This window comes from Scyliorhinus torazame, chromosome 7 (assembly GCF_047496885.1).
Source record: "Scyliorhinus torazame isolate Kashiwa2021f chromosome 7, sScyTor2.1, whole genome shotgun sequence".
Lineage (NCBI taxonomy): Eukaryota > Metazoa > Chordata > Chondrichthyes > Carcharhiniformes > Scyliorhinidae > Scyliorhinus > Scyliorhinus torazame.
This window is the reverse complement of record NC_092713.1, coordinates 165,132,756-165,159,021: the sequence shown is the minus strand read 5'-3', so window position 1 is coordinate 165,159,021 and position 26,266 is coordinate 165,132,756. Positions and strand designations below refer to the sequence as shown.

The following is a 26,266-nucleotide window of genomic DNA, read 5'->3' as shown; positions in this document are numbered from 1 at the left end:
CAGTTTAAAGTTATGTCCCCTCGTGCCAGCCATATCCATCCGCGGGAGAAGGCTCTCACTGTCCACCCTGTTATTCTATATATAAACCACCCAAATCCCTCGATTAAATTCCAGTCTGTAACTCACTCCCTGGTATCTGTTGTTCTATATATAAACCACCCAAACCACTCGATTAGATTCCAGTCTGTACATCACTCCCGGGTCTCTGTTATTCTATATATAAACCACCCCAACCCCTCGATTAGTTTCCAGTCTGTAACTCACTCCCGGGATCTGTTATTCTATATATGAACCACGCAAACCCCTCGATTAGAATCCAGTCTGTAACTCACTCTCGGTTATCTGTTATTCTACATATAAACCACCCAAACCCCTTGATTAGATTCCAGTCTGTAACTCACTCCCGGGTATCTGTTATTCTATCTATAAACCACCCAAACCCCTTGATTAGATTCCAGTCTGTAACTCACTTCCGGGTACCTGTTATTCAATACATAAACCACCCGAACCCCTCGATTAGATTCCAGTCTGTAACTCACTCCTGGGTATCTGTGATTCTATATATAAACCACCCGAAACCCTCGATTAGATTCCAGTCTGTAACTCACTCCCGGGTATCTGTTATTCTATATATAATCCCACCCAAACACCTCGATTAGATTCCAGTCTGTAACTCCCTCGCAGGTATCTGTTGTTCTATATATAAACCACTTAAACCACTCGATTAGATTCCAGTCTGTAACTCACTCCCGGTTATCTGTTATTCTGTGGAGAACCACCCAATCGCCTCGATTAGACTCCAGTCTGTAACTCACTCCCAGGTATCTGTTATAGAACATAGAACATAGAACAATACAGCGCAGTACAGGCGCTTCGGCCCACGATGTTGCACCGAAACAAAAGCCATCTAACCTACACTATGCCATTATCATCCATATGTTTATCCAATAAACTTTGAAATGCCCTCAATGTTGGCGAGTTCACTACTGTAGCAGGTAGGGCATTCCACGGCCTCACTACTCTTTGCGTAAAGAACCTACCTCTGACCTCTGTCCTATATCTATTACCCCTCAGTTTAAAGTTATGTCCCCTCGTGCCAGCCATATCCATCCGCGGGAGAAGGCTCTCACTGTCCACCCTGTTATTCTATATATAAACCACCCAAATCCCTCGATTAAATTCCAGTCTGTAACTCACTCCCTGGTATCTGTTGTTCTATATATAAACCACCCAAACCACTCGATTAGATTCCAGTCTGTACATCACTCCCGGGTCTCTGTTATTCTATATATAAACCACCCCAACCCCTCGATTAGTTTCCAGTCTGTAACTCACTCCCGGGATCTGTTATTCTATATATGAACCACGCAAACCCCTCGATTAGAATCCAGTCTGTAACTCACTCTCGGTTATCTGTTATTCTACATATAAACCACCCAAACCCCTTGATTAGATTCCAGTCTGTAACTCACTCCCGGGTATCTGTTATTCTATCTATAAACCACCCAAACCCCTTGATTAGATTCCAGTCTGTAACTCGCTTCCGGGTACCTGTTATTCAATACATAAACCACCCGAACCCCTCGATTAGATTCCAGTCGGTAACTCACTCCCGGTATCTGTATTTCTATATATAAACCACCCGGTCCCCTCGATTAGATTCTAGTCTGATACTCACTCCCGGTACCTGTTTATTCTATATACAAACCACCCAAACCCCTCGATTAGATTCCAGTCTGCAACTCACTCCCGGTATCTGTTTTTCTATATATAAACCACCCAAAGCCCTCGATTAGATTCCAGTCTCTAACTCACTCCCGGGTATCTGTTATTCTATATATAAACCACCCAAACTCCTCGATTAGATTCCAGTCTGTAACTCACTCCCGGGTATCTGTTATTCTATATATAAACCACCCAAACCCCTCGATTAGATTCCAGTCTGTAACTCACTCCCGGTTATCTGTTATTCTATATGAAAACCACCCGAACCCCTCGATTAGATACCAGTCTGTAACTCACTCCCGGGTCTCTGTTATTCTATATATAAACCACCCAAATCCCTCGATTAGATTCCAGCCTGTGAATGACTCCCGGGTCTCTGTTATTCTATATATGAACCACGCAATCCCCTCGATTGGATTCCAGTCTGATACTCACTCCCGGGTATCTGTTATTCTGTACATAAACCACCCGGTCACCTCGATTATATTCCAGTCTGTAACTCACTCCCGGGTATCTGTTATTCTGTATATAAACCAGTCTAACTCCTCGATTAGATTCCAGTCTGTAACTCAGACCCGGGTACCTGTTATTCTATATATAAACCACCCGAACCCCTCGATTAGATTCCAGTCTGTAACTCAGTCCCGGGTATCTGTTATTCTACGTATAAACCATCAGAACCCCTCGATTAGATTGCAGTCTGGAACTCACTCCCTGATATCTGTTATTCTATATATAATCACACCCAAACCCCTTGATTAGATTCCAGTCTGTTACTCCCGGGTATCTGCTATTCTGTATATAAACCACTCAAACCCCTCGATTAGATTCCAGTCTGATACTCACTCCCGGGTATCTGTTATTCTATACAAAAACCACCCGGTCCCCTCGATTAGATTCCAGTCTGTAAATCACTCCCGGGTCTCTGCTGTTATTCTATATATAAACCACCCAAACCCCTCGATTAGATTCCAGCCTGTAACTCACTCCCGGGTATCTGTTATTCTATATATAAACCACCCGAACCCCTCGATTAGTTTCCAGTCAGTAATTCACTCCCGGGTACCTGGTATTCTATATATAAACCACCCAAACCCCTCGATTAGCTTCCAGTCTGTAACTCACTCTCAGGTATCTCTTATTCTCTATATAAACCACCCGAACCCCTCGATTAGATTCCAGTCTGTAACTCACTCCCGGTTATCTGTTATTCTATATATAAACCACCCGAACCCCTCGATTAGATTCCAGTCTGTACATCACTCCCGGGTCTCTGTTATTCTATATATAAACCACCCGAACTCCTCGATTAGTTTCTAGTCTGTAACTCACTCCCGGGTACCTGTTATTCTATATATAAACCACCCAAACCCCTTGATTAGATTCCAGTCTGTAACTCACTCTCAGGTATCTCTTATTCTCTATATAAACCACCCAACCCCTCGATTAGATTCCAGTCTGTACATCACTCCCGGGTCTCTGTTATTCTATATATAAACCACCCGAACTCCTCGATTAGTTTCTAGTCTGTAACTCACTCCCGGGTACCTGTTATTCTATATATAAACCACCCAAACCCCTTGATTAGATTCCAGTCTGTAACTCACTCCCGGTATCTGTTTTTCTATATATAAACCACCCAAACCCCTCGATTTGATTCCAGTCTCTAACTCACTCCCGGGTATCTGTTATTCTATATATAAACCACCCAAATCCCTCAATTAGATTCCAGTCTGTGACTCACTCCGGGGTCTCTGTTATTCTATATATAAACCGCCCAATTCCCTCGATTAGATTCCAGCCTGTGACTCATTCCCGGGTCTCTGTTATTCTATATATGAACCACGCAATCCCCTCGATTAGATTCCAGTCTGTAACTCACTCCCGGGTCTCTGTTATTCTATGTATAAACCACCCAAACCCCTCGATTAGAATCCAGTCTGTAACTCACTCTCGGTTATCTGTTATTCTACATATAAACCACCCAAACCCCTTGATTAGATTCCAGTCTGTAACTCACTCCCGGGTATCTGTTATTCTATCTATAAACCACCCAAACCCCTTGATTAGATTCCAGTCTGTAACTCACTTCCGGGTACCTGTTATTCAATACATAAACCACCCGAACCCCTCGATTAGATTCCAGTCTGTAACTCACTCCTGGGTATCTGTGATTCTATATATAAACCACCCGAAACCCTCGATTAGATTCCAGTCTGTAACTCACTCCCGGGTATCTGTTATTCTATATATAATCCCACCCAAACACCTCGATTAGATTCCAGTCTGTAGCTCCCTCGCGGGTATCTGTTGTTCTATATATAAACCACTTAAACCACTCGATTAGATTCCAGTCTGTAACTCACTCCCGGTTATCTGTTATTCTGTGGAGAACCACCCAATCGCCTTGATTAGATTCCAGTCTGTAACTCACTCCCGGCTCTCTGTTATTCTATATATAAACCACCCAAATCCCTCGATTAAATTCCAGTCTGTAACTCACTCCCGGGTCTCTGTTATTCTATATATAAACCACCCAAATCCCTCGATTAAATTCCAGTCTGTAATCACTCCCTGGTATCTGTTGTTCTATATATAAACCACCCAAACCACTCGATTAGATTCCAGTCTGTACATCACTCCCGGGTCTCTGTTATTCTATATATAAACCACCCCAACCCCTCGATTAGTTTCCAGTCTGTAACTCACTCCCGGGATCTGTTATTCTATATATAAACCACCCAAAACCCTCGATTAGATTCCAGTCTGTAAATCACTTCCGGTATCTGTTTTTCTCTATATAAACCACGCAAACCCCTCGATTAGATTCCAGTCTGTAACTCACTCCCGGTATCTGTTTTTCTATATATAAATCACCCAAACCCCTCGATTAGATTCCAGTCTGTAACTCACTCCCGGTATCTGTTTTTCTATATATAAACTACCCAAACCCCTCGATTAGATTCCAGTCTGTAACTCACTCCCGGTATCTGTTTTTCTATATATAAATCACCCAAACCCCTCGATTAGATTCCAGTCTGTAACTCACTCCCGGGTATCTGCTATTCTCTCTATAAACCACCCAAACCCCTCGATTAGATTCCAGTCTGTAACTCACTTCCGGGTATCTGTTATTCTATATATAAACCACCCAAACCCCACGATTAGATTCCAGTCTGGAACTCAGTCCCGGGTATCTGTTATTCTATATATAAACCACCTAAACCCCTCGATTAGATTCCAGTCTATAACTCACTCCCGGGTATCTGTTATTCAATATATAAACCACCCAAACCCCTCAATTAGATTCCAGTCTGTAACTCACTCCCGGTATCTGTTATTCTACTTATAAACCACCAGAACCCCTCGATTAGATTCCAGTCTGTAACTCACTCCCGGGTATCTGTTATTCTACATAAAAACCACCGGAATCCCTCGATTAGATTCCAGTCTGTAACACATTGCCAGGTATCTGTTATTCTATAAAAAAACACCCAAGCCCCTTGATTAGATTCCAGCCAGTGACTCACTCCCGGGTATCTATTATTCTATATATAAACCACCCGAACCCCTCAATTAGATACCAGTCTGTAACTCACTCCCGGGTCTCTGTTATTCTATATATAAACCACCCAAATCCCTCGATTAGATTCCAGCCTGTGACTCACTCCTGGGTCTCTGTTATTCTATATATGAACCACGCAATCCCCTCGATTAGATTCCAGTCTGTAACTCACTCCCGGGTCTCTGTTATTTTATGTATAAACCACCCAAACCCCTCGATTAGAATCCAGTCTGTAACTCACTCTCGGGTATCTGTTATTCTACATATAAACCACCCAAACCCCTTTATTAGATTCCAGTCTGTAACTCACTCCCGGGTATCTCTGTTATTCTATATATAAACCACCGAAACCCCCCGATTAGATTCCAGTCTGTAACTCACTCCCGGGTATCTGTTATTCTATCTATAAACCACCCAAACCCCTTGATTAGATTCCAGTCTGTAACTCACTTCCGGGTACCTGTTATTCATTACATAAACCACCCGAACCCCTCGATTAGATTCCAGTCTGTAACTCACTCCCGGGTAACTGTTATTCTATATATAACCACCCAAATCCCTCGATTAGATTCCAATCTGCAACTCATTCCCGGGTATCTGTTATTCTATATATAATCCCACCCAAACACCTCGGTTAGATTCCAGTCTGTAACTCACTCCCGGGTATCTGTTATTCTATATATAAACCACCCGAACCCCTCGATTAGATTCCAGTCTGTAACTCACTCCCGGGTATCTGTTATTCTATATATAAACTACCTAAACCCCTCGATTAGATTCCCGTCTGTAACACACTCCCGGGTATCTGTTATTCAATATATAAACCACCCAAACCCCTCAATTACATTCCAGTCTGTAACTCACTCCCGGGTATCTGTTATTCTACTTATAAACCACCAGAACTCCTCGATTAGATTCCAGTCTGTAACACATTGCCGGGTACCTGTTATTGTATAAAAAACCACCCAAGCCCCTTGATTAGATTCCAGCCTGTGACTCACTCCCGAGTATCTGTTATTCTGTATATAAACCAGTCAAACTCCTCGATTAGATTCCAGTCTGTAACTCACTCCCGGGTTTCTGTTATTCTATATATAAACCACCCAAACCCCTCAATTAGATTCCAGTCTGTTATTCACACCGGTATCTGTTATTCTACATATAAACCACCCAAACCCCTCGATTAGAATCCAGTCTGTAACTCACTCTCGGTTATCTGTTATTCTACATATAAACCACCCAAACCCCTTGATTAGATTCCAGTCTGTAACTCACTCCCGGGTATCTGTTATTCTATCTATAAACCACCCAAACCCCTTGATTAGATTCCAGTCTGTAACTCACTTCCGGGTACCTGTTATTCAATACATAAACCACCCGAACCCCTCGATTAGATTCCAGTCTGTAACTCACTCCTGGGTATCTGTTATTCTATATATAAACCACCCGAAACCCTCGATTAGATTCCAGTCTGTAACTCACTCCCGGGTATCTGTTATTCTATATATAATCCCACCCAAACACCTCGATTAGATTCCAGTCTGTAACTCCCTTGCGGGTATCTGTTGTTCTATATATAAACCACTTAAACCACTCGATTAGATTCCAGTCTGTAACTCACTCCCGGTTATCTGTTATTCTGTGGAGAACCACCCAATCGCCTCGATTAGACTCCAGTCTGTAACTCACTCCCAGGTATCTGTTATAGAACATAGAACATAGAACAATACAGCGCAGTACAGGCGCTTCGGCCCACGATGTTGCACCGAAACAAAAGCCATCTAACCTACACTATGCCATTATCATCCATATGTTTATCCAATAAACTTTGAAATGCCCTCAATGTTGGCGAGTTCACTACTGTAGCAGGTAGGGCATTCCACGGCCTCACTACTCTTTGCGTAAAGAACCTACCTCTGACCTCTGTCCTATTTCTATTACCCCTCAGTTTAAAGTTATGTCCCCTCGTGCCAGCCATATCCATCCGCGGGAGAAGGCTCTCACTGTCCACCCTGTTATTCTATATATAAACCACCCAAATCCCTCGATTAAATTCCAGTCTGTAACTCACTCCCTGGTATCTGTTGTTCTATATATAAACCACCCAAACCACTCGATTAGATTCCAGTCTGTACATCACTCCCGGGTCTCTGTTATTCTATATATAAACCACCCCAACCCCTCGATTAGTTTCCAGTCTGTAACTCACTCCCGGGATCTGTTATTCTATATATGAACCACGCAAACCCCTCGATTAGAATCCAGTCTGTAACTCACTCTCGGTTATCTGTTATTCTACATATAAACCACCCAAACCCCTTGATTAGATTCCAGTCTGTAACTCACTCCCGGGTATCTGTTATTCTATCTATAAACCACCCAAACCCCTTGATTAGATTCCAGTCTGTAACTCACTTCCGGGTACCTGTTATTCAATACATAAACCACCCGAACCCCTCGATTAGATTCCAGTCTGTAACTCACTCCTGGGTATCTGTGATTCTATATATAAACCACCCGAAACCCTCGATTAGATTCCAGTCTGTAACTCACTCCCGGGTATCTGTTATTCTATATATAATCCCACCCAAACACCTCGATTAGATTCCAGTCTGTAACTCCCTCGCAGGTATCTGTTGTTCTATATATAAACCACTTAAACCACTCGATTAGATTCCAGTCTGTAACTCACTCCCGGTTATCTGTTATTCTGTGGAGAACCACCCAATCGCCTCGATTAGACTCCAGTCTGTAACTCACTCCCAGGTATCTGTTATAGAACATAGAACATAGAACAATACAGCGCAGTACAGGCGCTTCGGCCCACGATGTTGCACCGAAACAAAAGCCATCTAACCTACACTATGCCATTATCATCCATATGTTTATCCAATAAACTTTGAAATGCCCTCAATGTTGGCGAGTTCACTACTGTAGCAGGTAGGGCATTCCACGGCCTCACTACTCTTTGCGTAAAGAACCTACCTCTGACCTCTGTCCTATATCTATTACCCCTCAGTTTAAAGTTATGTCCCCTCGTGCCAGCCATATCCATCCGCGGGAGAAGGCTCTCACTGTCCACCCTGTTATTCTATATATAAACCACCCAAATCCCTCGATTAAATTCCAGTCTGTAACTCACTCCCTGGTATCTGTTGTTCTATATATAAACCACCCAAACCACTCGATTAGATTCCAGTCTGTACATCACTCCCGGGTCTCTGTTATTCTATATATAAACCACCCCAACCCCTCGATTAGTTTCCAGTCTGTAACTCACTCCCGGGATCTGTTATTCTATATATGAACCACGCAAACCCCTCGATTAGAATCCAGTCTGTAACTCACTCTCGGTTATCTGTTATTCTACATATAAACCACCCAAACCCCTTGATTAGATTCCAGTCTGTAACTCACTCCCGGGTATCTGTTATTCTATCTATAAACCACCCAAACCCCTTGATTAGATTCCAGTCTGTAACTCGCTTCCGGGTACCTGTTATTCAATACATAAACCACCCGAACCCCTCGATTAGATTCCAGTCTGTAACTCACTCCTGGGTATCTGTGATTCTATATATAAACCACCCGAAACCCTCGATTAGATTCCAGTCTGTAACTCACTCCCGGGTATCTGTTATTCTATATATAATCCCACCCAAACACCTCGATTAGATTCCAGTCTGTAGCTCCCTCGCGGGTATCTGTTGTTCTATATATAAACCACTTAAACCACTCGATTAGATTCCAGTCTGTAACTCACTCCCGGTTATCTGTTATTCTGTGGAGAACCACCCAATCGCCTTGATTAGATTCCAGTCTGTAACTCACTCCCGGCTCTCTGTTATTCTATATATAAACCACCCAAATCCCTCGATTAAATTCCAGTCTGTAACTCACTCCCGGGTCTCTGTTATTCTATATATAAACCACCCAAATCCCTCGATTAAATTCCAGTCTGTAATCACTCCCTGGTATCTGTTGTTCTATATATAAACCACCCAAACCACTCGATTAGATTCCAGTCTGTACATCACTCCCGGGTCTCTGTTATTCTATATATAAACCACCCCAACCCCTCGATTAGTTTCCAGTCTGTAACTCACTCCCGGGATCTGTTATTCTATATATAAACCACCCAAAACCCTCGATTAGATTCCAGTCTGTAAATCACTTCCGGTATCTGTTTTTCTCTATATAAACCACGCAAACCCCTCGATTAGATTCCAGTCTGTAACTCACTCCCGGTATCTGTTTTTCTATATATAAATCACCCAAACCCCTCGATTAGATTCCAGTCTGTAACTCACTCCCGGGTATCTGTTATTCTATCTATAAACCACCCAAACCCCTTGATTAGATTCCAGTCTGTAACTCACTTCCGGGTACCTGTTATTCATTACATAAACCACCCAAACCCCTCGATTAGATTCCAGTCTGTAACTCACTCCCGGGTAACTGTTATTCTATATATAACCACCCAAATCCCTCGATTAGATTCCAATCTGCAACTCATTCCCGGGTATCTGTTATTCTATATATAATCCCACCCAAACACCTCGGTTAGATTCCAGTCTGTAACTCACTCCCGGGTATCTGTTATTCTATATATAAACCACCCGAACCCCTCGATTAGATTCCAGTCTGTAACTCACTCCCGGGTATCTGTTATTCTATATATAAACTACCTAAACCCCTCGATTAGATTCCCGTCTGTAACACACTCCCGGGTATCTGTTATTCAATATATAAACCACCCAAACCCCTCAATTACATTCCAGTCTGTAACTCACTCCCGGGTATCTGTTATTCTACTTATAAACCACCAGAACTCCTCGATTAGATTCCAGTCTGTAACACATTGCCGGGTACCTGTTATTGTATAAAAAACCACCCAAGCCCCTTGATTAGATTCCAGCCTGTGACTCACTCCCGAGTATCTGTTATTCTGTATATAAACCAGTCAAACTCCTCGATTAGATTCCAGTCTGTAACTCACTCCCGGGTTTCTGTTATGTGGCGCACAAAGACTCCGTGAGACAAACAGAGTGAAGTCGATGAGGCTTTATTAAGCGTGTCTGTTCCCCAGCAGCCCGATAGTAAACTGGCATGCGGGGGAAGGCACCGGCTTCTTATACTTCGCCTTCAGGGCGGAGTATGAGGTCAACGGCCAACCAGGACCCGGGATCTGTCAGCCAATGACATTAGGGCTTCCAGTCCCACATGACCCCCAATACATACTACCACATGTTATTCTATATATAAACCACCCAAACCCCTCAATTAGATTCCAGTCTGTTATTCACACCGGTATCTGTTATTCTACATATAAACCACCCAAACCCCTCGATTAGAATCCAGTCTGTAACTCACTCTCGGTTATCTGTTATTCTACATATAAACCACCCAAACCCCTTGATTAGATTCCAGTCTGTAACTCACTCCCGGGTATCTGTTATTCTATCTATAAACCACCCAAACCCCTTGATTAGATTCCAGTCTGTAACTCACTTCCGGGTACCTGTTATTCAATACATAAACCACCCGAACCCCTCGATTAGATTCCAGTCTGTAACTCACTCCTGGGTATCTGTTATTCTATATATAAACCACCCGAAACCCTCGATTAGATTCCAGTCTGTAACTCACTCCCGGGTATCTGTTATTCTATATATAATCCCACCCAAACACCTCGATTAGATTCCAGTCTGTAACTCCCTCGCGGGTATCTGTTGTTCTATATATAAACCACTTAAACCACTCGATTAGATTCCAGTCTGTAACTCACTCCCGGTTATCTGTTATTCTGTGGAGAACCACCCAATCGCCTCGATTAGACTCCAGTCTGTAACTCACTCCCAGGTATCTGTTATAGAACATAGAACATAGAACAATACAGCGCAGTACAGGCGCTTCGGCCCACGATGTTGCACCGAAACAAAAGCCATCTAACCTACACTATGCCATTATCATCCATATGTTTATCCAATAAACTTTGAAATGCCCTCAATGTTGGCGAGTTCACTACTGTAGCAGGTAGGGCATTCCACGGCCTCACTACTCTTTGCGTAAAGAACCTACCTCTGACCTCTGTCCTATTTCTATTACCCCTCAGTTTAAAGTTATGTCCCCTCGTGCCAGCCATATCCATCCGCGGGAGAAGGCTCTCACTGTCCACCCTGTTATTCTATATATAAACCACCCAAATCCCTCGATTAAATTCCAGTCTGTAACTCACTCCCTGGTATCTGTTGTTCTATATATAAACCACCCAAACCACTCGATTAGATTCCAGTCTGTACATCACTCCCGGGTCTCTGTTATTCTATATATAAACCACCCCAACCCCTCGATTAGTTTCCAGTCTGTAACTCACTCCCGGGATCTGTTATTCTATATATGAACCATGCAAACCCCTCGATTAGAATCCAGTCTGTAACTCACTCTCGGTTATCTGTTATTCTACATATAAACCACCCAAACCCCTTGATTAGATTCCAGTCTGTAACTCACTCCCGGGTATCTGTTATTCTATCTATAAACCACCCAAACCCCTTGATTAGATTCCAGTCTGTAACTCACTTCCGGGTACCTGTTATTCAATACATAAACCACCCGAACCCCTCGATTAGATTCCAGTCTGTAACTCACTCCTGGGTATCTGTGATTCTATATATAAACCACCCGAAACCCTCGATTAGATTCCAGTCTGTAACTCACTCCCGGGTATCTGTTATTCTATATATAATCCCACCCAAACACCTCGATTAGATTCCAGTCTGTAACTCCCTCGCAGGTATCTGTTGTTCTATATATAAACCACTTAAACCACTCGATTAGATTCCAGTCTGTAACTCACTCCCGGTTATCTGTTATTCTGTGGAGAACCACCCAATCGCCTCGATTAGACTCCAGTCTGTAACTCACTCCCAGGTATCTGTTATAGAACATAGAACATAGAACAATACAGCGCAGTACAGGCGCTTCGGCCCACGATGTTGCACCGAAACAAAAGCCATCTAACCTACACTATGCCATTATCATCCATATGTTTATCCAATAAACTTTGAAATGCCCTCAATGTTGGCGAGTTCACTACTGTAGCAGGTAGGGCATTCCACGGCCTCACTACTCTTTGCGTAAAGAACCTACCTCTGACCTCTGTCCTATATCTATTACCCCTCAGTTTAAAGTTATGTCCCCTCGTGCCAGCCATATCCATCCGCGGGAGAAGGCTCTCACTGTCCACCCTGTTATTCTATATATAAACCACCCAAATCCCTCGATTAAATTCCAGTCTGTAACTCACTCCCTGGTATCTGTTGTTCTATATATAAACCACCCAAACCACTCGATTAGATTCCAGTCTGTACATCACTCCCGGGTCTCTGTTATTCTATATATAAACCACCCCAACCCCTCGATTAGTTTCCAGTCTGTAACTCACTCCCGGGATCTGTTATTCTATATATGAACCACGCAAACCCCTCGATTAGAATCCAGTCTGTAACTCACTCTCGGTTATCTGTTATTCTACATATAAACCACCCAAACCCCTTGATTAGATTCCAGTCTGTAACTCACTCCCGGGTATCTGTTATTCTATCTATAAACCACCCAAACCCCTTGATTAGATTCCAGTCTGTAACTCGCTTCCGGGTACCTGTTATTCAATACATAAACCACCCGAACCCCTCGATTAGATTCCAGTCTGTAACTCACTCCTGGGTATCTGTGATTCTATATATAAACCACCCGAAACCCTCGATTAGATTCCAGTCTGTAACTCACTCCCGGGTATCTGTTATTCTATATATAATCCCACCCAAACACCTCGATTAGATTCCAGTCTGTAACTCCCTCGCAGGTATCTGTTGTTCTATATATAAACCACTTAAACCACTCGATTAGATTCCAGTCTGTAACTCACTCCCGGTTATCTGTTATTCTGTGGAGAACCACCCAATCGCCTTGATTAGACTCCAGTCTGTAACTCACTCCCGGGTCTCTGTTATTCTATATATAAACCACCCAAATCCCTCGATTAAATTCCAGTCTGTAATCACTCCCTGGTATCTGTTGTTCTATATATAAACCACCCAAACCACTCGATTAGATTCCAGTCTGTACATCACACCCGGGTCTCTGTTATTCTATATATAAACCACCCCAACCCCTCGATTAGTTTCCAGTCTGTAACTCACTCCCGGGATCTGTTATTCTATATATAAACCACCCAAAACCCTCGATTAGATTCCAGTCTGTAAATCACTTCCGGTATCTGTTTTTCTCTATATAAACCACGCAAACCCCTCGATTAGATTCCAGTCTGTAACTCACTCCCGGTATCTGTTTTTCTATATATAAATCACCCAAACCCCTCGATTAGATTCCAGTCTGTAACTCACTCCCGGTATCTGTTTTTCTATATATAAACTACCCAAACCCCTCGATTAGATTCCAGTCTGTAACTCACTCCCGGTATCTGTTTTTCTATATATAAATCACCCAAACCCCTCGATTAGATTCCAGTCTGTAACTCACTCCAGGGTACCTGTTATTCTATATATAAACTACCCAAACCCCTAGATTAGATTCCAGTCTGTAACTCACTCCCGGGTATCTGCTATTCTCTCTATAAACCACCCAAACCCCTCGATTAGATTCCAGTCTGTAACTCACTTCCGGGTATCTGTTATTCTATATATAAACCACCCAAACCCCACGATTAGATTCCAGTCTGGAACTCAGTCCCGGGTATCTGTTATTCTATATATAAACCAACTAAACCCCTCGATTAGATTCCAGTCTGTAACTCACTCCCGGGTATCTGTTATTCAATATATAAACCACCCAAACCCCTCAATTAGATTCCAGTCTGTAACTCACTCCCGGTATCTGTTATTCTACTTATAAACCACCAGAACCCCTCGATTAGATTCCAGTCTGTAACTCACTCCCGGGTATCTGTTATTCTACATAAAAACCACCGGAATCCCTCGATTAGATTCCAGTCTGTAACACATTGCCAGGTATCTGTTATTCTATAAAAAAACACCCAAGCCCCTTGATTAGATTCCAGCCAGTGACTCACTCCCGGGTATCTATTATTCTATATATAAACCACACGAACCCCTCGATTAGATACCAGTCTGTAACTCACTCCCGGGTCTCTGTTATTCTATATATAAACCATCCAAATCCCTCGATTAGATTCCAGCCTGTGACTCACTCCCGGGTCTCTGTTATTCTATATATGAACCACGCAATCCCCTCGATTAGATTCCAGTCTGTAACTCACTCCCGGGTCTCTGTTATTCTATGTATAAACCACCCAAACCCCTCGATTAAAATCCAGTCTGTAACTCACTCTCGGGTATCTGTTATTCTACATATAAACCACCCAAACCCCTTTATTAGATTCCAGTCTGTAACTCACTCCCGAGTATCTCTGTTATTCTATATATAAACCACCGAAACCCCCCGATTAGATTCCAGTCTGTAACTCACTCCCGGGTATCTGTTATTCTATCTATAAACCACCCAAACCCCTTGATTAGATTCCAGTCTGTAACTCACTTCCGGGTACCTGTTATTCAATACATAAACCACCCGAACCCCTCGATTAGATTCCAGTCTGTAACTCACTCCTGGGTATCTGTGATTCTATATATAAACCACCCGAAACCCTCGATTAGATTCCAGTCTGTAACTCACTCCCGGGTATCTGTTATTCTATATATAATCCCACCCAAACACCTCGATTAGATTCCAGTCAGTAGCTCCCTCGCGGGTATCTGTTGTTCTATATATAAACCACTTAAACCACTCGATTAGATATCAGTTTGTAACTCACTCCCGGTTATCTGTTATTCTGTGGAGAACCACCCAATCGCCTTGATTAGACTCCAGTCTGTAACTCACTCCCGGGTCTCTGTTATTCTATATATAAACCACCCAAATCCCTCGATTAAATTCCAGTCAGTAATCACTCCCTGGTATCTGTTGTTCTATATATAAACCACCCAAACCACTCGATTAGATTCCAGTCTGTACATCACTCCCGGGTCTCTGTTATTCTATATATAAACCACCCCAACCCCTCGATTAGTTTCCAGTCTGTAACTCACTCCCGGGATCTGTTATTCTATATATAAACCACCCAAACCCCTCGATTAGATTCCAGTATGTAACTCACTCCCGGTATCTGTTTTTCTATATATAAACTACCCAAACCCCTCGATTAGATTCCAGTCTGTAACTCACTCCTGGGTACCTGTTATTCTATATATAAACTACCCAAACCCCTAGATTAGGTTCCAGTCTGTAACTCACTCCCGGGTATCTGCTATTCTCTCGATAAACCACCCAAACCCCTCGATTAGATTCCAGTCTGTAACTCACTTCCGGGTATCTGTTATTCTATATATAAACCACCCAAACCCCACGATTAGATTCCAGTCTGGAACTCAGTCCCGGGTATCTGTTATTCTATATATAAACCACCTAAACCCCTCGATTAGATTCCAGTCTGTAACTCACTCCCGGGTATCTGTTTTTCAATATATAAACCACCCAAACCCCTCAATTAGATTCCAGTCTGTAACTCACTCCCGGTATCTGTTATTCTACTTATAAACCACCAGAACCCCTCGATTAGATTCCAGTCTGTAACTCACTCCCGGGTATCTGTTATTCTACATAAAAACCACCGGAATCCCTCGATTAGATTCCAGTCTGTAACACATTGCCAGGTATCTGTTATTCTATAAAAAAACACCCAAGCCCCTTGATTAGATTCCAGCCAGTGACTCACTCCCGGGTATCTATTATTCTATATATAAACCACCCGAACCCCTCGATTAGATACCAGTCTGTAACTCACTCCCGGGTCTCTGTTATTCTATATATAAACCACCCAAATCCCTCGATTAGATTCCAGCCTGTGACTCACTCCCGGGTCTCTGTTATTCTATATATGAACCACGCAATCCCCTCGATTAGATTCCAGTCTGTAACTCACTCCCGGGTCTCTGTTATTCTATGTATAAACCACCCAAACCCCTCGATTAGAATCCAGTCTGTAACTCACTCTCGGGTATCTGTTATTCTACATATAAACCACCCAAACCCCTTTATTAGATTCCAGTCTGTAACTCACTCCCGGGTATCTCTGTTATTCTATATATAAACCACCGAAACCCCCCGATTAGATTCCAGTCTGTAACTCACTCCCGGGTATCTGTTATTCATTACATAAACCACCCGAACCCCTCGATTAGATTCCAGTCTGTAAATCACTCCCGGGTAACTGTTATTCTATATATAACCACCCAAATCCCTCGATTAGATTCCAATCTGCAACTCATTCCCGGGTATCTGTTATTCTATATATAATCCCACCCAAACACCTCGGTTAGATTCCAGTCTGTAACTCACTCCCGGGTATCTGTTATTCTATATATAAACCACCCGAACCCCTCGATTAGATTCCAGTCTGTAACTCACTCCCGGGTATCTGTTATTCCATATATAAACTACCTAAACCCCTCGATTAGATTCCAGTCTGTAACTCACTCCCGGGTATCTGTTATTCAATATATAAACCACCCAAACCCCTCAATTACATTCCAGTCTGTAACTCACTCCCGGGTATCTGTTAATCTACTTATAAACCACCAGAACCCCTCGATTAGATACCAGTCTGTAACACATTGCCGGGTACCTGTTATTGTATAAAAAACCACCCAAGCCCCTTGATTAGATTCCAGCCTGTGACTCACTCCCGGGTATCTGTTATTCTGTATATAAACCAGTCAAACTCCTCGATTAGATTCCAGTCTGTAACTCACTCCCGGGTATCTGTTATTCTATATATAAACCACCCAAACCCCTCAATTAGATTCCAGTCTGTTATTCACACCGGGCATCTGTTATTCTACATATAAACCACCCAAACACCTCGATTAGATTCCAGTTCGTAACTCACTCCCGGGTATCTGTTATTCTATATATAAACCACACAAACCCCTCAATTAGATTCAAGTCTGTAACTCAGTCCCGGGTATCTGTTATTCTACTTATAAACCACCAGAACCCCTCGATTAGATCCCAGTCTGTAACTCACTCCCGGATATCTGTTATTCTGTATACAAACCACCCAAACCCCTCGATTAGATTCCAGTCTGTAACTCACTTCCAGGTATCTGTTATTCTATATATAAACCACCCAAACCCCTCGATTAGATTCCAGTCTCTAACTCACTCCCGGGTATCTGTTATTCTATACATAAACCACCCAAACCCCTTGATTAGATTCCAGCCTGTAACTCACTCCCGGGTATCTGTTATTCTATATATAAACCACCCAATCCCCTCGATTAGATTCCAGTCCGTAACTCACTCCCGGGTATCTGTTATTCTGTATATAAACCACCCAAACCCCTCGATTAGATTCCAGTCTGTAACTCACTCCCGGGTATCTGTTATTCTGTATATAAACCACCCAAACCCCACAATTAGATTCCAGTCTGTAACTCACTCCCGGGTATCTGTTATTCTATATGTAAACCACCCAAATCCCTCGATTAGATTCCAGTCTGCAACTCACTCCCGGGTATCTGTTATTCTGTATATAAACCACCCAAACCCCTCGATTAGATTCCAGTCTCTAACTCACTCCCGGGTATCTGTAATTCTATATATAAACCACCCATACTCCTCGATTAGATTCCAGTCTGTAACTCACTCCCAGGTATCTGTTACTCTATATATAAACCACCCAAAACCCTCGATTAGATTCCAGTCTCTAACTCACTCCCGGGTATCTGTTATTCTATATATAATCCCACCCAAACCCCTCGATTAGATTCCAGTCTGTCACTCACTCCTGGGTATCTTTTATTCTGTATATAAACCATCCAAACCCCTCGATTAGATTGCAGTCTGTAACTCACTCCCGGGTATCTGTTATTCTATACAAAAACCACCCGGTCCCCTCAATTAGATTCCAGTCTGTAACACACTCCCGGGTATCTGTTATTCTCTATATAAACCACCCAAACCCCTTGATTAGATTCCAGTCTGTAACTCACTTCCGGGTACCTGTTATTCAATACATAAACCACCCGAACCCCTCGATTAGATTCCAGTCTGTAACTCACTCCTGGGTATCTGTGATTCTATATATAAACCACCCGAAACCCTCGATTAGATTCCAGTCTGTAACTCACTCCCGGGTATCTGTTATTCTATATATAATCCCACCCAAACACCTCGATTAGATTCCAGTCTGTAGCTCCCTCGCAGGTATCTGTTGTTCTATATATAAACCACTTAAACCACTCGATTAGATTCCAGTCTGTAACTCACTCCCGGTTATCTGTTATTCTGTGGAGAACCACCCAATCGCCTTGATTAGACTCCAGTCTGTAACTCACTCCCGGGTCTCTGTTATTCTATATATAAACCACCCAAATCCCTCGATTAAATTCCAGTCTGTAATCACTCCCTGGTATCTGTTGTTCTATATATAAACCACCCAAACCACTCGATTAGATTCCAGTCTGTACATCACTCCCGGGTCTCTGTTATTCTATATATAAACCACCCCAACCCCTCGATTAGTTTCCAGTCTGTAACTCACTCCCGGGATCTGTTATTCTATATATAAACCACCCAAAACCCTCGAATCGATTCCAGTCTGTAAATCACTTCCGGTATCTGTTTTTCTCTATATAAACCACGCAAACCCCTCGATTAGATTCCAGTCTGTAACTCACTCCCGGTATCTGTTTTTCTATATATAAATCACCCAAACCCCTCGATTAGATTCCAGTCTGTAACTCACTCCCGGTATCTGTTTTTCTATATATAAACTACCCAAACCCCTCGATTAGATTCCAGTCTGTAACTCACTCCCGGTATCTGTTGTTCTATATATAAACCACCCAAACCACTCGATTAGATTCCAGTCTGTACATCACTCCCGGGTCTCTGTTATTCTATATATAAACCACCCCAACCCCTCGATTAGTTTCCAGTCTGTAACTCACTCCCGGGATCTGTTATTCTATATATAAACCACCCAAAACCCTCGATTAGATTCCAGTCTGTAAATCACTTCCGGTATCTGTTTTTCTCTATATAAACCACGCAAACCCCTCGATTAGATTCCAGTCTGTAACTCACTCCCGGTATCTGTTTTTCTATATATAAATCACCCAAACCCCTCGATTAGATTCCAGTCTGTAACTCACTCCCGGTATCTGTTTTTCTATATATAAACTACCCAAACCCCTCGATTAGATTCCAGTCTGTAACTCACTCCCGGTATCTGTTTTTCTATATATAAATCACCCAAACCCCTCGATTAGATTCCAGTCTGTAACTCACTCCTGGGTACCTGTTATTCTATATATAAACTACCCAAACCCCTAGATTAGATTCCAGTCTGTAACTCACTCCCGGGTATCTGCTATTCTCTCTATAAACCACCCAAACCCCTCGATTAGATTCCAGTCTGTAACTCACTTCCGGGTATCTGTTATTCTACATAAAAACCACCGGAATCCCTCGATTAGATTCCAGTCTGTAACACATTGCCAGGTATCTGTTATTCTATAAAAAAACACCCAAGCCCCTTGATTAGATTCCAGCCAGTGACTCACTCCCGGGTATCTATTATTCTATATATAAACCACACGAACCCCTCGATTAGATACCAGTCTGTAACTCACTCCCGGGTCTCTGTTATTCTATATATAAACCATCCAAATCCCTCGATTAGATTCCAGCCTGTGACTCACTCCCGGGTCTCTGTTATTCTATATATGAACCACGCAATCCCCTCGATTAGATTCCAGTCTGTAACTCACTCCCGGGTCACTGTTATTCTACATATAAACCACCCAAACCCCTTTATTAGATTCCAGTCTGTAACTCACTCCCGAGTATCTCTGTTATTCTATATATAAACCACCGAAACCCCCCGATTAGATTCCAGTCTGTAACTCACTCCCGGGTATCTGTTATTCTATCTATAAACCACCCAAACCCCTTGATTAGATTCCAGTCTGTAACTCACTTCCGGGTACCTGTTATTCAATACATAAACCACCCGAACCCCTCGATTAGATTCCAGTCTGTAACTCACTCCTGGGTATCTGTGATTCTATATATAAACCACCCGAAACCCTCGATTAGATTCCAGTCTGTAACTCACTCCCGGGTATCTGTTATTCTATATATAATCCCACCCAAACACCTCGATTAGATTCCAGTCAGTAGCTCCCTCGCGGGTATCTGTTGTTCTATATATAAACCACTTAAACCACTCGATTAGATTCCAGTCTGTAACTCACTCCCGGTTATCTGTTATTCTGTGGAGAACCACCCAATCGCCTTGATTAGACTCCAGTCTGTAACTCACTCCCGGCTCTCTGTTATTCTATATATAAACCACCCAAATCCCTCGATTAAATTCCAGTCAGTAATCACTCCCTGGTATCTGTTGTTCTATATATAAACCACCCAAACCACTCGATTAGATTCCAGTCTGTACATCACTCCCGGGTCTCTGTTATTCTATATATAAACCACCCCAACCCCTCGATTAGTTTCCAGTCTGTAACTCACTCCCGGGATCTGTTATTCTATATATAAACCACCCAAACCCCTCGATTAGATTCCAGTCTGTAACTCACTCCCGGTATCTGTTTTTCTATATATAAACTACCCAAACCCCTCGATTAGATTCCAGTCTGTAACTCACTCCCGGTATCTGTTTTTCTATATATAAATCACCCAAACCCCTCGATTAGATTCCAGTCTGTAACTCACTCCTGGGTACCTGTTATTCTATATATAAACTACCCAAACCCCTAGATTAGATTCCAGTCTGTAACTCACTCCCGGGTATCTGCTATTCTCTCGATAAACCACCCAAACCCCTCGATTAGATTCCAGTCTGTAACTCACTTCCGGGTATCTGTTATTCTATATATAAACCACCCAAACCCCACGATTAGATTCCAGTCTGGAACTCAGTCCCGGGTATCTGTTATTCTATATATAAACCACCTAAACCCCTCGATTAGATTCCAGTCTGTAACTCACTCCCGGGTATCTGTTATTCAATATATAAACCACCCAAACCCCTCAATTAGATTCCAGTCTGTAACTCACTCCCGGTATCTGTTATTCTACTTATAAACCACCAGAACCCCTCGATTAGATTCCAGTCTGTAACTCACTCCCGGGTATCTGTTATTCTACATAAAAACCACCGGAATCCCTCGATTAGATTCCAGTCTGTAACACATTGCCAGGTATCTGTTATTCTATAAAAAAACACCCAAGCCCCTTGATTAGATTCCAGCCAGTGACTCACTCCCGGGTATCTATTATTCTATATATAAACCACCCGAACCCCTCGATTAGATACCAGTCTGTAACTCACTCCCGGGTCTCTGTTATTCTATATATAAACCACCCAAATCCCTCGATTAGATTCCAGCCTGTGACTCACTCCCGGGTCTCTGTTATTCTATATATGGACCACGCAATCCCCTCGATTAGATTCCAGTCTGTAACTCACTCCCGGGTCTCTGTTATTCTATGTATAAACCACCCAAACCCCTCGATTAGAATCCAGTCTGTAACTCACTCTCGGGTATCTGTTATTCTACATATAAACCACCCAAACCCCTTTATTAGATTCCAGTCTGTAACTCACTCCCGGGTATCTCTGTTATTCTATATATAAACCACCGAAACCCCCCGATTAGATTCCAGTCTGTAACTCACTCCCGGGTATCTGTTATTCTATGTATAAACCACCCAAACCCCTTGATTAGATTCCAGTCTGTAACTCACTTCCGGGTACCTGTTATTCATTACATAAACCACCCGAACCCCTCGATTAGATTCCAGTCTGTAAATCACTCCCGGGTAACTGTTATTCTATATATAACCACCCAAATCCCTCGATTAGATTCCAATCTGCAACTCATTCCCGGGTATCTGTTATTCTATATATAATCCCACCCAAACACCTCGGTTAGATTCCAGTCTGTAACTCACTCCCGGGTATCTGTTATTCTATATATAAACCACCCGAACCCCTCGATTAGATTCCAGTCTGTAACTCACTCCCGGGTATCTGTTATTCTATATATAAACTACCTAAACCCCTCGATTAGATTCCAGTCTGTAACTCACTCCCGGGTATCTGTTATTCAATATATAAACCACCCAAACCCCTCAATTACATTCCAGTCTGTAACTCACTCCCGGGTATCTGTTATTCTACTTATAAACCACCAGAACCCCTCGATTAGATACCAGTCTGTAACACATTGCCGGGTACCTGTTATTGTATAAAAAACCACCCAAGCCCCTTGATTAGATTCCAGCCTGTGACTCACTCCCGGGTATCTGTTATTCTGTATATAAACCAGTCAAACTCCTCGATTAGATTCCAGTCTGTAACTCACTCCCGGGTATCTGTTATTCTATATATAAACCACCCAAACCCCTCAATTAGATTCCAGTCTGTTATTCACACCGGGTATCTGTTATTCTACATATAAACCACCCAAACACCTCGATTAGATTCCAGTTCGTAACTCACTCCCGGGTATCTGTTATTCTATATATAAACCACACAAACCCCTCAATTAGATTCAAGTCTGTAACTCAGTCCCGGGTATCTGTTATTCTACTTATAAACCACCAGAACCCCTCGATTAGATTCCAGTCTGTAACTCACTCCCGGGTATCTGTTATTCAATATATAAACCACCCAAACCCCTCAATTACATTCCAGTCTGTAACTCACTCCCGGGTATCTGTTATTCTACTTATAAACCACCAGAACCCCTCGATTAGATACCAGTCTGTAACACATTGCCGGGTACCTGTTATTGTATAAAAAACCACCCAAGCCCCTTGATTAGATTCCAGCCTGTGACTCACTCCCGGGTATCTGTTATTCTGTATATAAACCAGTCAAACTCCTCGATTAGATTCCAGTCTGTAACTCACTCCCGGGTATCTGTTATTCTATATATAAACCACCCAAACCCCTCAATTAGATTCCAGTCTGTTATTCACACCGGGTATCTGTTATTCTACATATAAACCACCCAAACACCTCGATTAGATTCCAGTTCGTAACTCACTCCCGGGTATCTGTTATTCTATATATAAACCACACAAACCCCTCAATTAGATTCAAGTCTGTAACTCAGTCCCGGGTATCTGTTATTCTACTTATAAACCACCAGAACCCCTCGATTAGATCCCAGTCTGTAACTCACTCCCGGATATCTGTTATTCTGTATACAAACCACCCAAACCCCTCGATTAGATTCCAGTCTGTAACTCACTTCCAGGTATCTGTTATTCTATATATAAACCACCCAAACCCCTCGATTAGATTCCAGTCTCTAACTCACTCCCGGGTATCTGTTATTCTATACATAAACCACCCAAACCCCTTGATTAGATTCCAGCCTGTAACTCACTCCCGGGTATCTGTTATTCTATATATAAACCACCCAATCCCCTCGATTAGATTCCAGTCCGTAACTCACTCCCGGGTATCTGTTATTCTGTATATAAACCACCCAAACCCCTCGATTAGATTCCAGTCTGTAACTCACTCCCGGGTATCTGTTATTCTGTATATAAACCACCCAAACCCCACAATTAGATTCCAGTCTGTAACTCACTCCCGGGTATCTGTTATTCTATATGTAAACCACCCAAATCCCTCGATTAGATTCCAGTCTGCAACTCACTCCCGGGTATCTGTTATTCTGTATATAAACCACCCAAACCCCTCGATTAGATTCCAGTCTCTAACTCACTCCCGGGTATCTGTAATTCTATATATAAACCACCCATACTCCTCGATTAGATTCCAGTCTGTAACTCACTCCCAGGTATCTGTTACTCTATATATAAACCACCCAAAACCCTTGATTAGATTCCAGTCTCTAACTCACTCCCGGGTATCTGTTATTCTATATATAATCCCACCCAAACCCCTCGATTAGATTCCAGTCTGTCACTCACTCCTGGGTATCTTTTATTCTGTATATAAACCATCCAAACCCCTCGATTAGATTGCAGTCTGTAACTCACTCCCGGGTATCTGTTATTCTATACAAAAACCACCCGGTCCCCTCAATTAGATTCCAGTCTGTAACACACTCCCGGGTATCTGTTATTCTCTATATAAACCACCCGAACCCCTCGATTAGTTTCCAGTCTGTAACTCAATCCCGGGTACCTGTTATTCTATATATAAACCACCCAAACCCCTCGATTAGATCCCAGTCTGTAACTCACTCTCGGGTATCTCTTATTCTCTATATAAACCACCCAAACCTCTCGATTAGATTACATTCTGTAACTCACTCCCGGGTACCTGTTATTCTATATATAAACCACCCGAACCCCCCGATTAGATTCCAGTCTGTAACTCACTCCCGGGTATCTGTTATTCTATATATAAACCACCCGAACCCCTCGATTAGTTTCCAGTCTGTAACTCACTCCCGGGATCTGTTATTCAACATAAAAAACACCCGAACCCCTCGATTAGATTCCAGTCTGTAACTCACTCCCGGGTATCTATATTCTATATATAAACCACCCGAACCCCTTGATTGGTTTCCAGTCTGTAACTCACTCCCGGGATCTGTTATTCTACATAAAAACCACCAGAACCCCTCGATTAGATTCCAGTCTGTAACTCACTCCCGGGAATCTGTTTTTCTATATATAAAGCACCCAAACCCCACAATTTGATTATGTTGGGTGCTCTATCGAAGGGTCAGTGGAGACTCTACAGGCAGGATTATGCGGAATCCGCGGGGGACGCGAAAATCGCGCCCCGCCGCCGGCTTACCGATTCTCTAGCGTCGATTCTCGGGCACCCGCGGTTTCGCCAGCGCGCTGTTCGGAGGCCGTTGAAATCGCCTCCCCCACCCCGGCGATTCTCCTGGCTCCAACGGGCCGGTTGTCTGCCGTGTTCGGCCGAGTCCCGGTGGCGTGGGTTACTCAGATCCCACACGGCGGGACCTGGAAGGTGTGTCTGCGGTGGCCTGGCCTGCAATCGGTACCTACCGATTGGCGGATGGGCTGGTTCCGTGGGGGCCTATGTTCCTCCATGCCGGGCCCCTGTAGGGCTCCGCCATATTGCCCGGGGGCTGGTTCGGAGACGGGAACCCACGCCCATGCGGGGAATCACGCAGCCCGTTGCGCGAACTCGTGCCGGCCAACCTAATCCCCTAGGCAAGTGAGCATTCCTCATCATCGGGGACCGTTGACGTCGGAGTGGTTGGCGTCACTTTTCAAGCCGGTGTCAGAACTTGGCCGCGGGATTGGAGAATCCCGGCCTACAAGTTGAATGGCCTCCTTCTGCACTGTCGAGATTCTATGATTCTATATTCCAGTCTGTAACACCCTTCAGGTACAATGATCTTTCTGACCATTACAGATATGATTGGTTCCCTTGGTGACTGTACTTCACCTACCTGCGTTGATATTCGGATTGAAGAAGCTGCCGAGAATCCATTTGATTGAGCGCAGCCTCTCTTTCTCTGTCCGAAGGCTGTGGAGATCCTCCACTGTCTGCCAGAAGTTCAGAGGAGCATCTGCACCGTATGCTTCCAGAAACCTCTGGAAGAAGATCATGGCCAGTGGATTTGTCAGCACATCCGTCAGGCTCCTGCCAAGGCACATGGTAGGTTAGAGATCAAAGGTTGTTCTAGCCCAGAGCCCACGCCCACACTAAACCTGCCATCAATAGATTGCCAGGATCCCGGAAGAGAACCCAAATATTTGCAATTTGTACAACTGTGAGGAAAGGATACGTAAAGGATACTTAAAGGATGGCTCTGACCAATAGGTATCTTTTATGTTACACAAACTTCAATTTAAACACAGAATTAACCACATTAACAT

General features: G+C 43.1%; 1 protein-coding gene across 1 annotated transcript in view; it reads right to left on the bottom strand.

Annotated features, from left to right (window-relative positions):
- Nucleotides 1–26,044, bottom strand: part of LOC140427364 (regulator of G-protein signaling protein-like) — a 520,007-nt gene extending 493,963 nt beyond the window's left edge. Inside the window, exon 1 of the mRNA XM_072512913.1 lies at nt 25,837–26,044. Coding sequence (XP_072369014.1) covers nt 25,837–26,044 — 208 coding nt within the window. The remainder of the gene's footprint in view (nt 1–25,836) is intronic.
- Nucleotides 26,045–26,266: the final 222 nt, after the last annotated feature.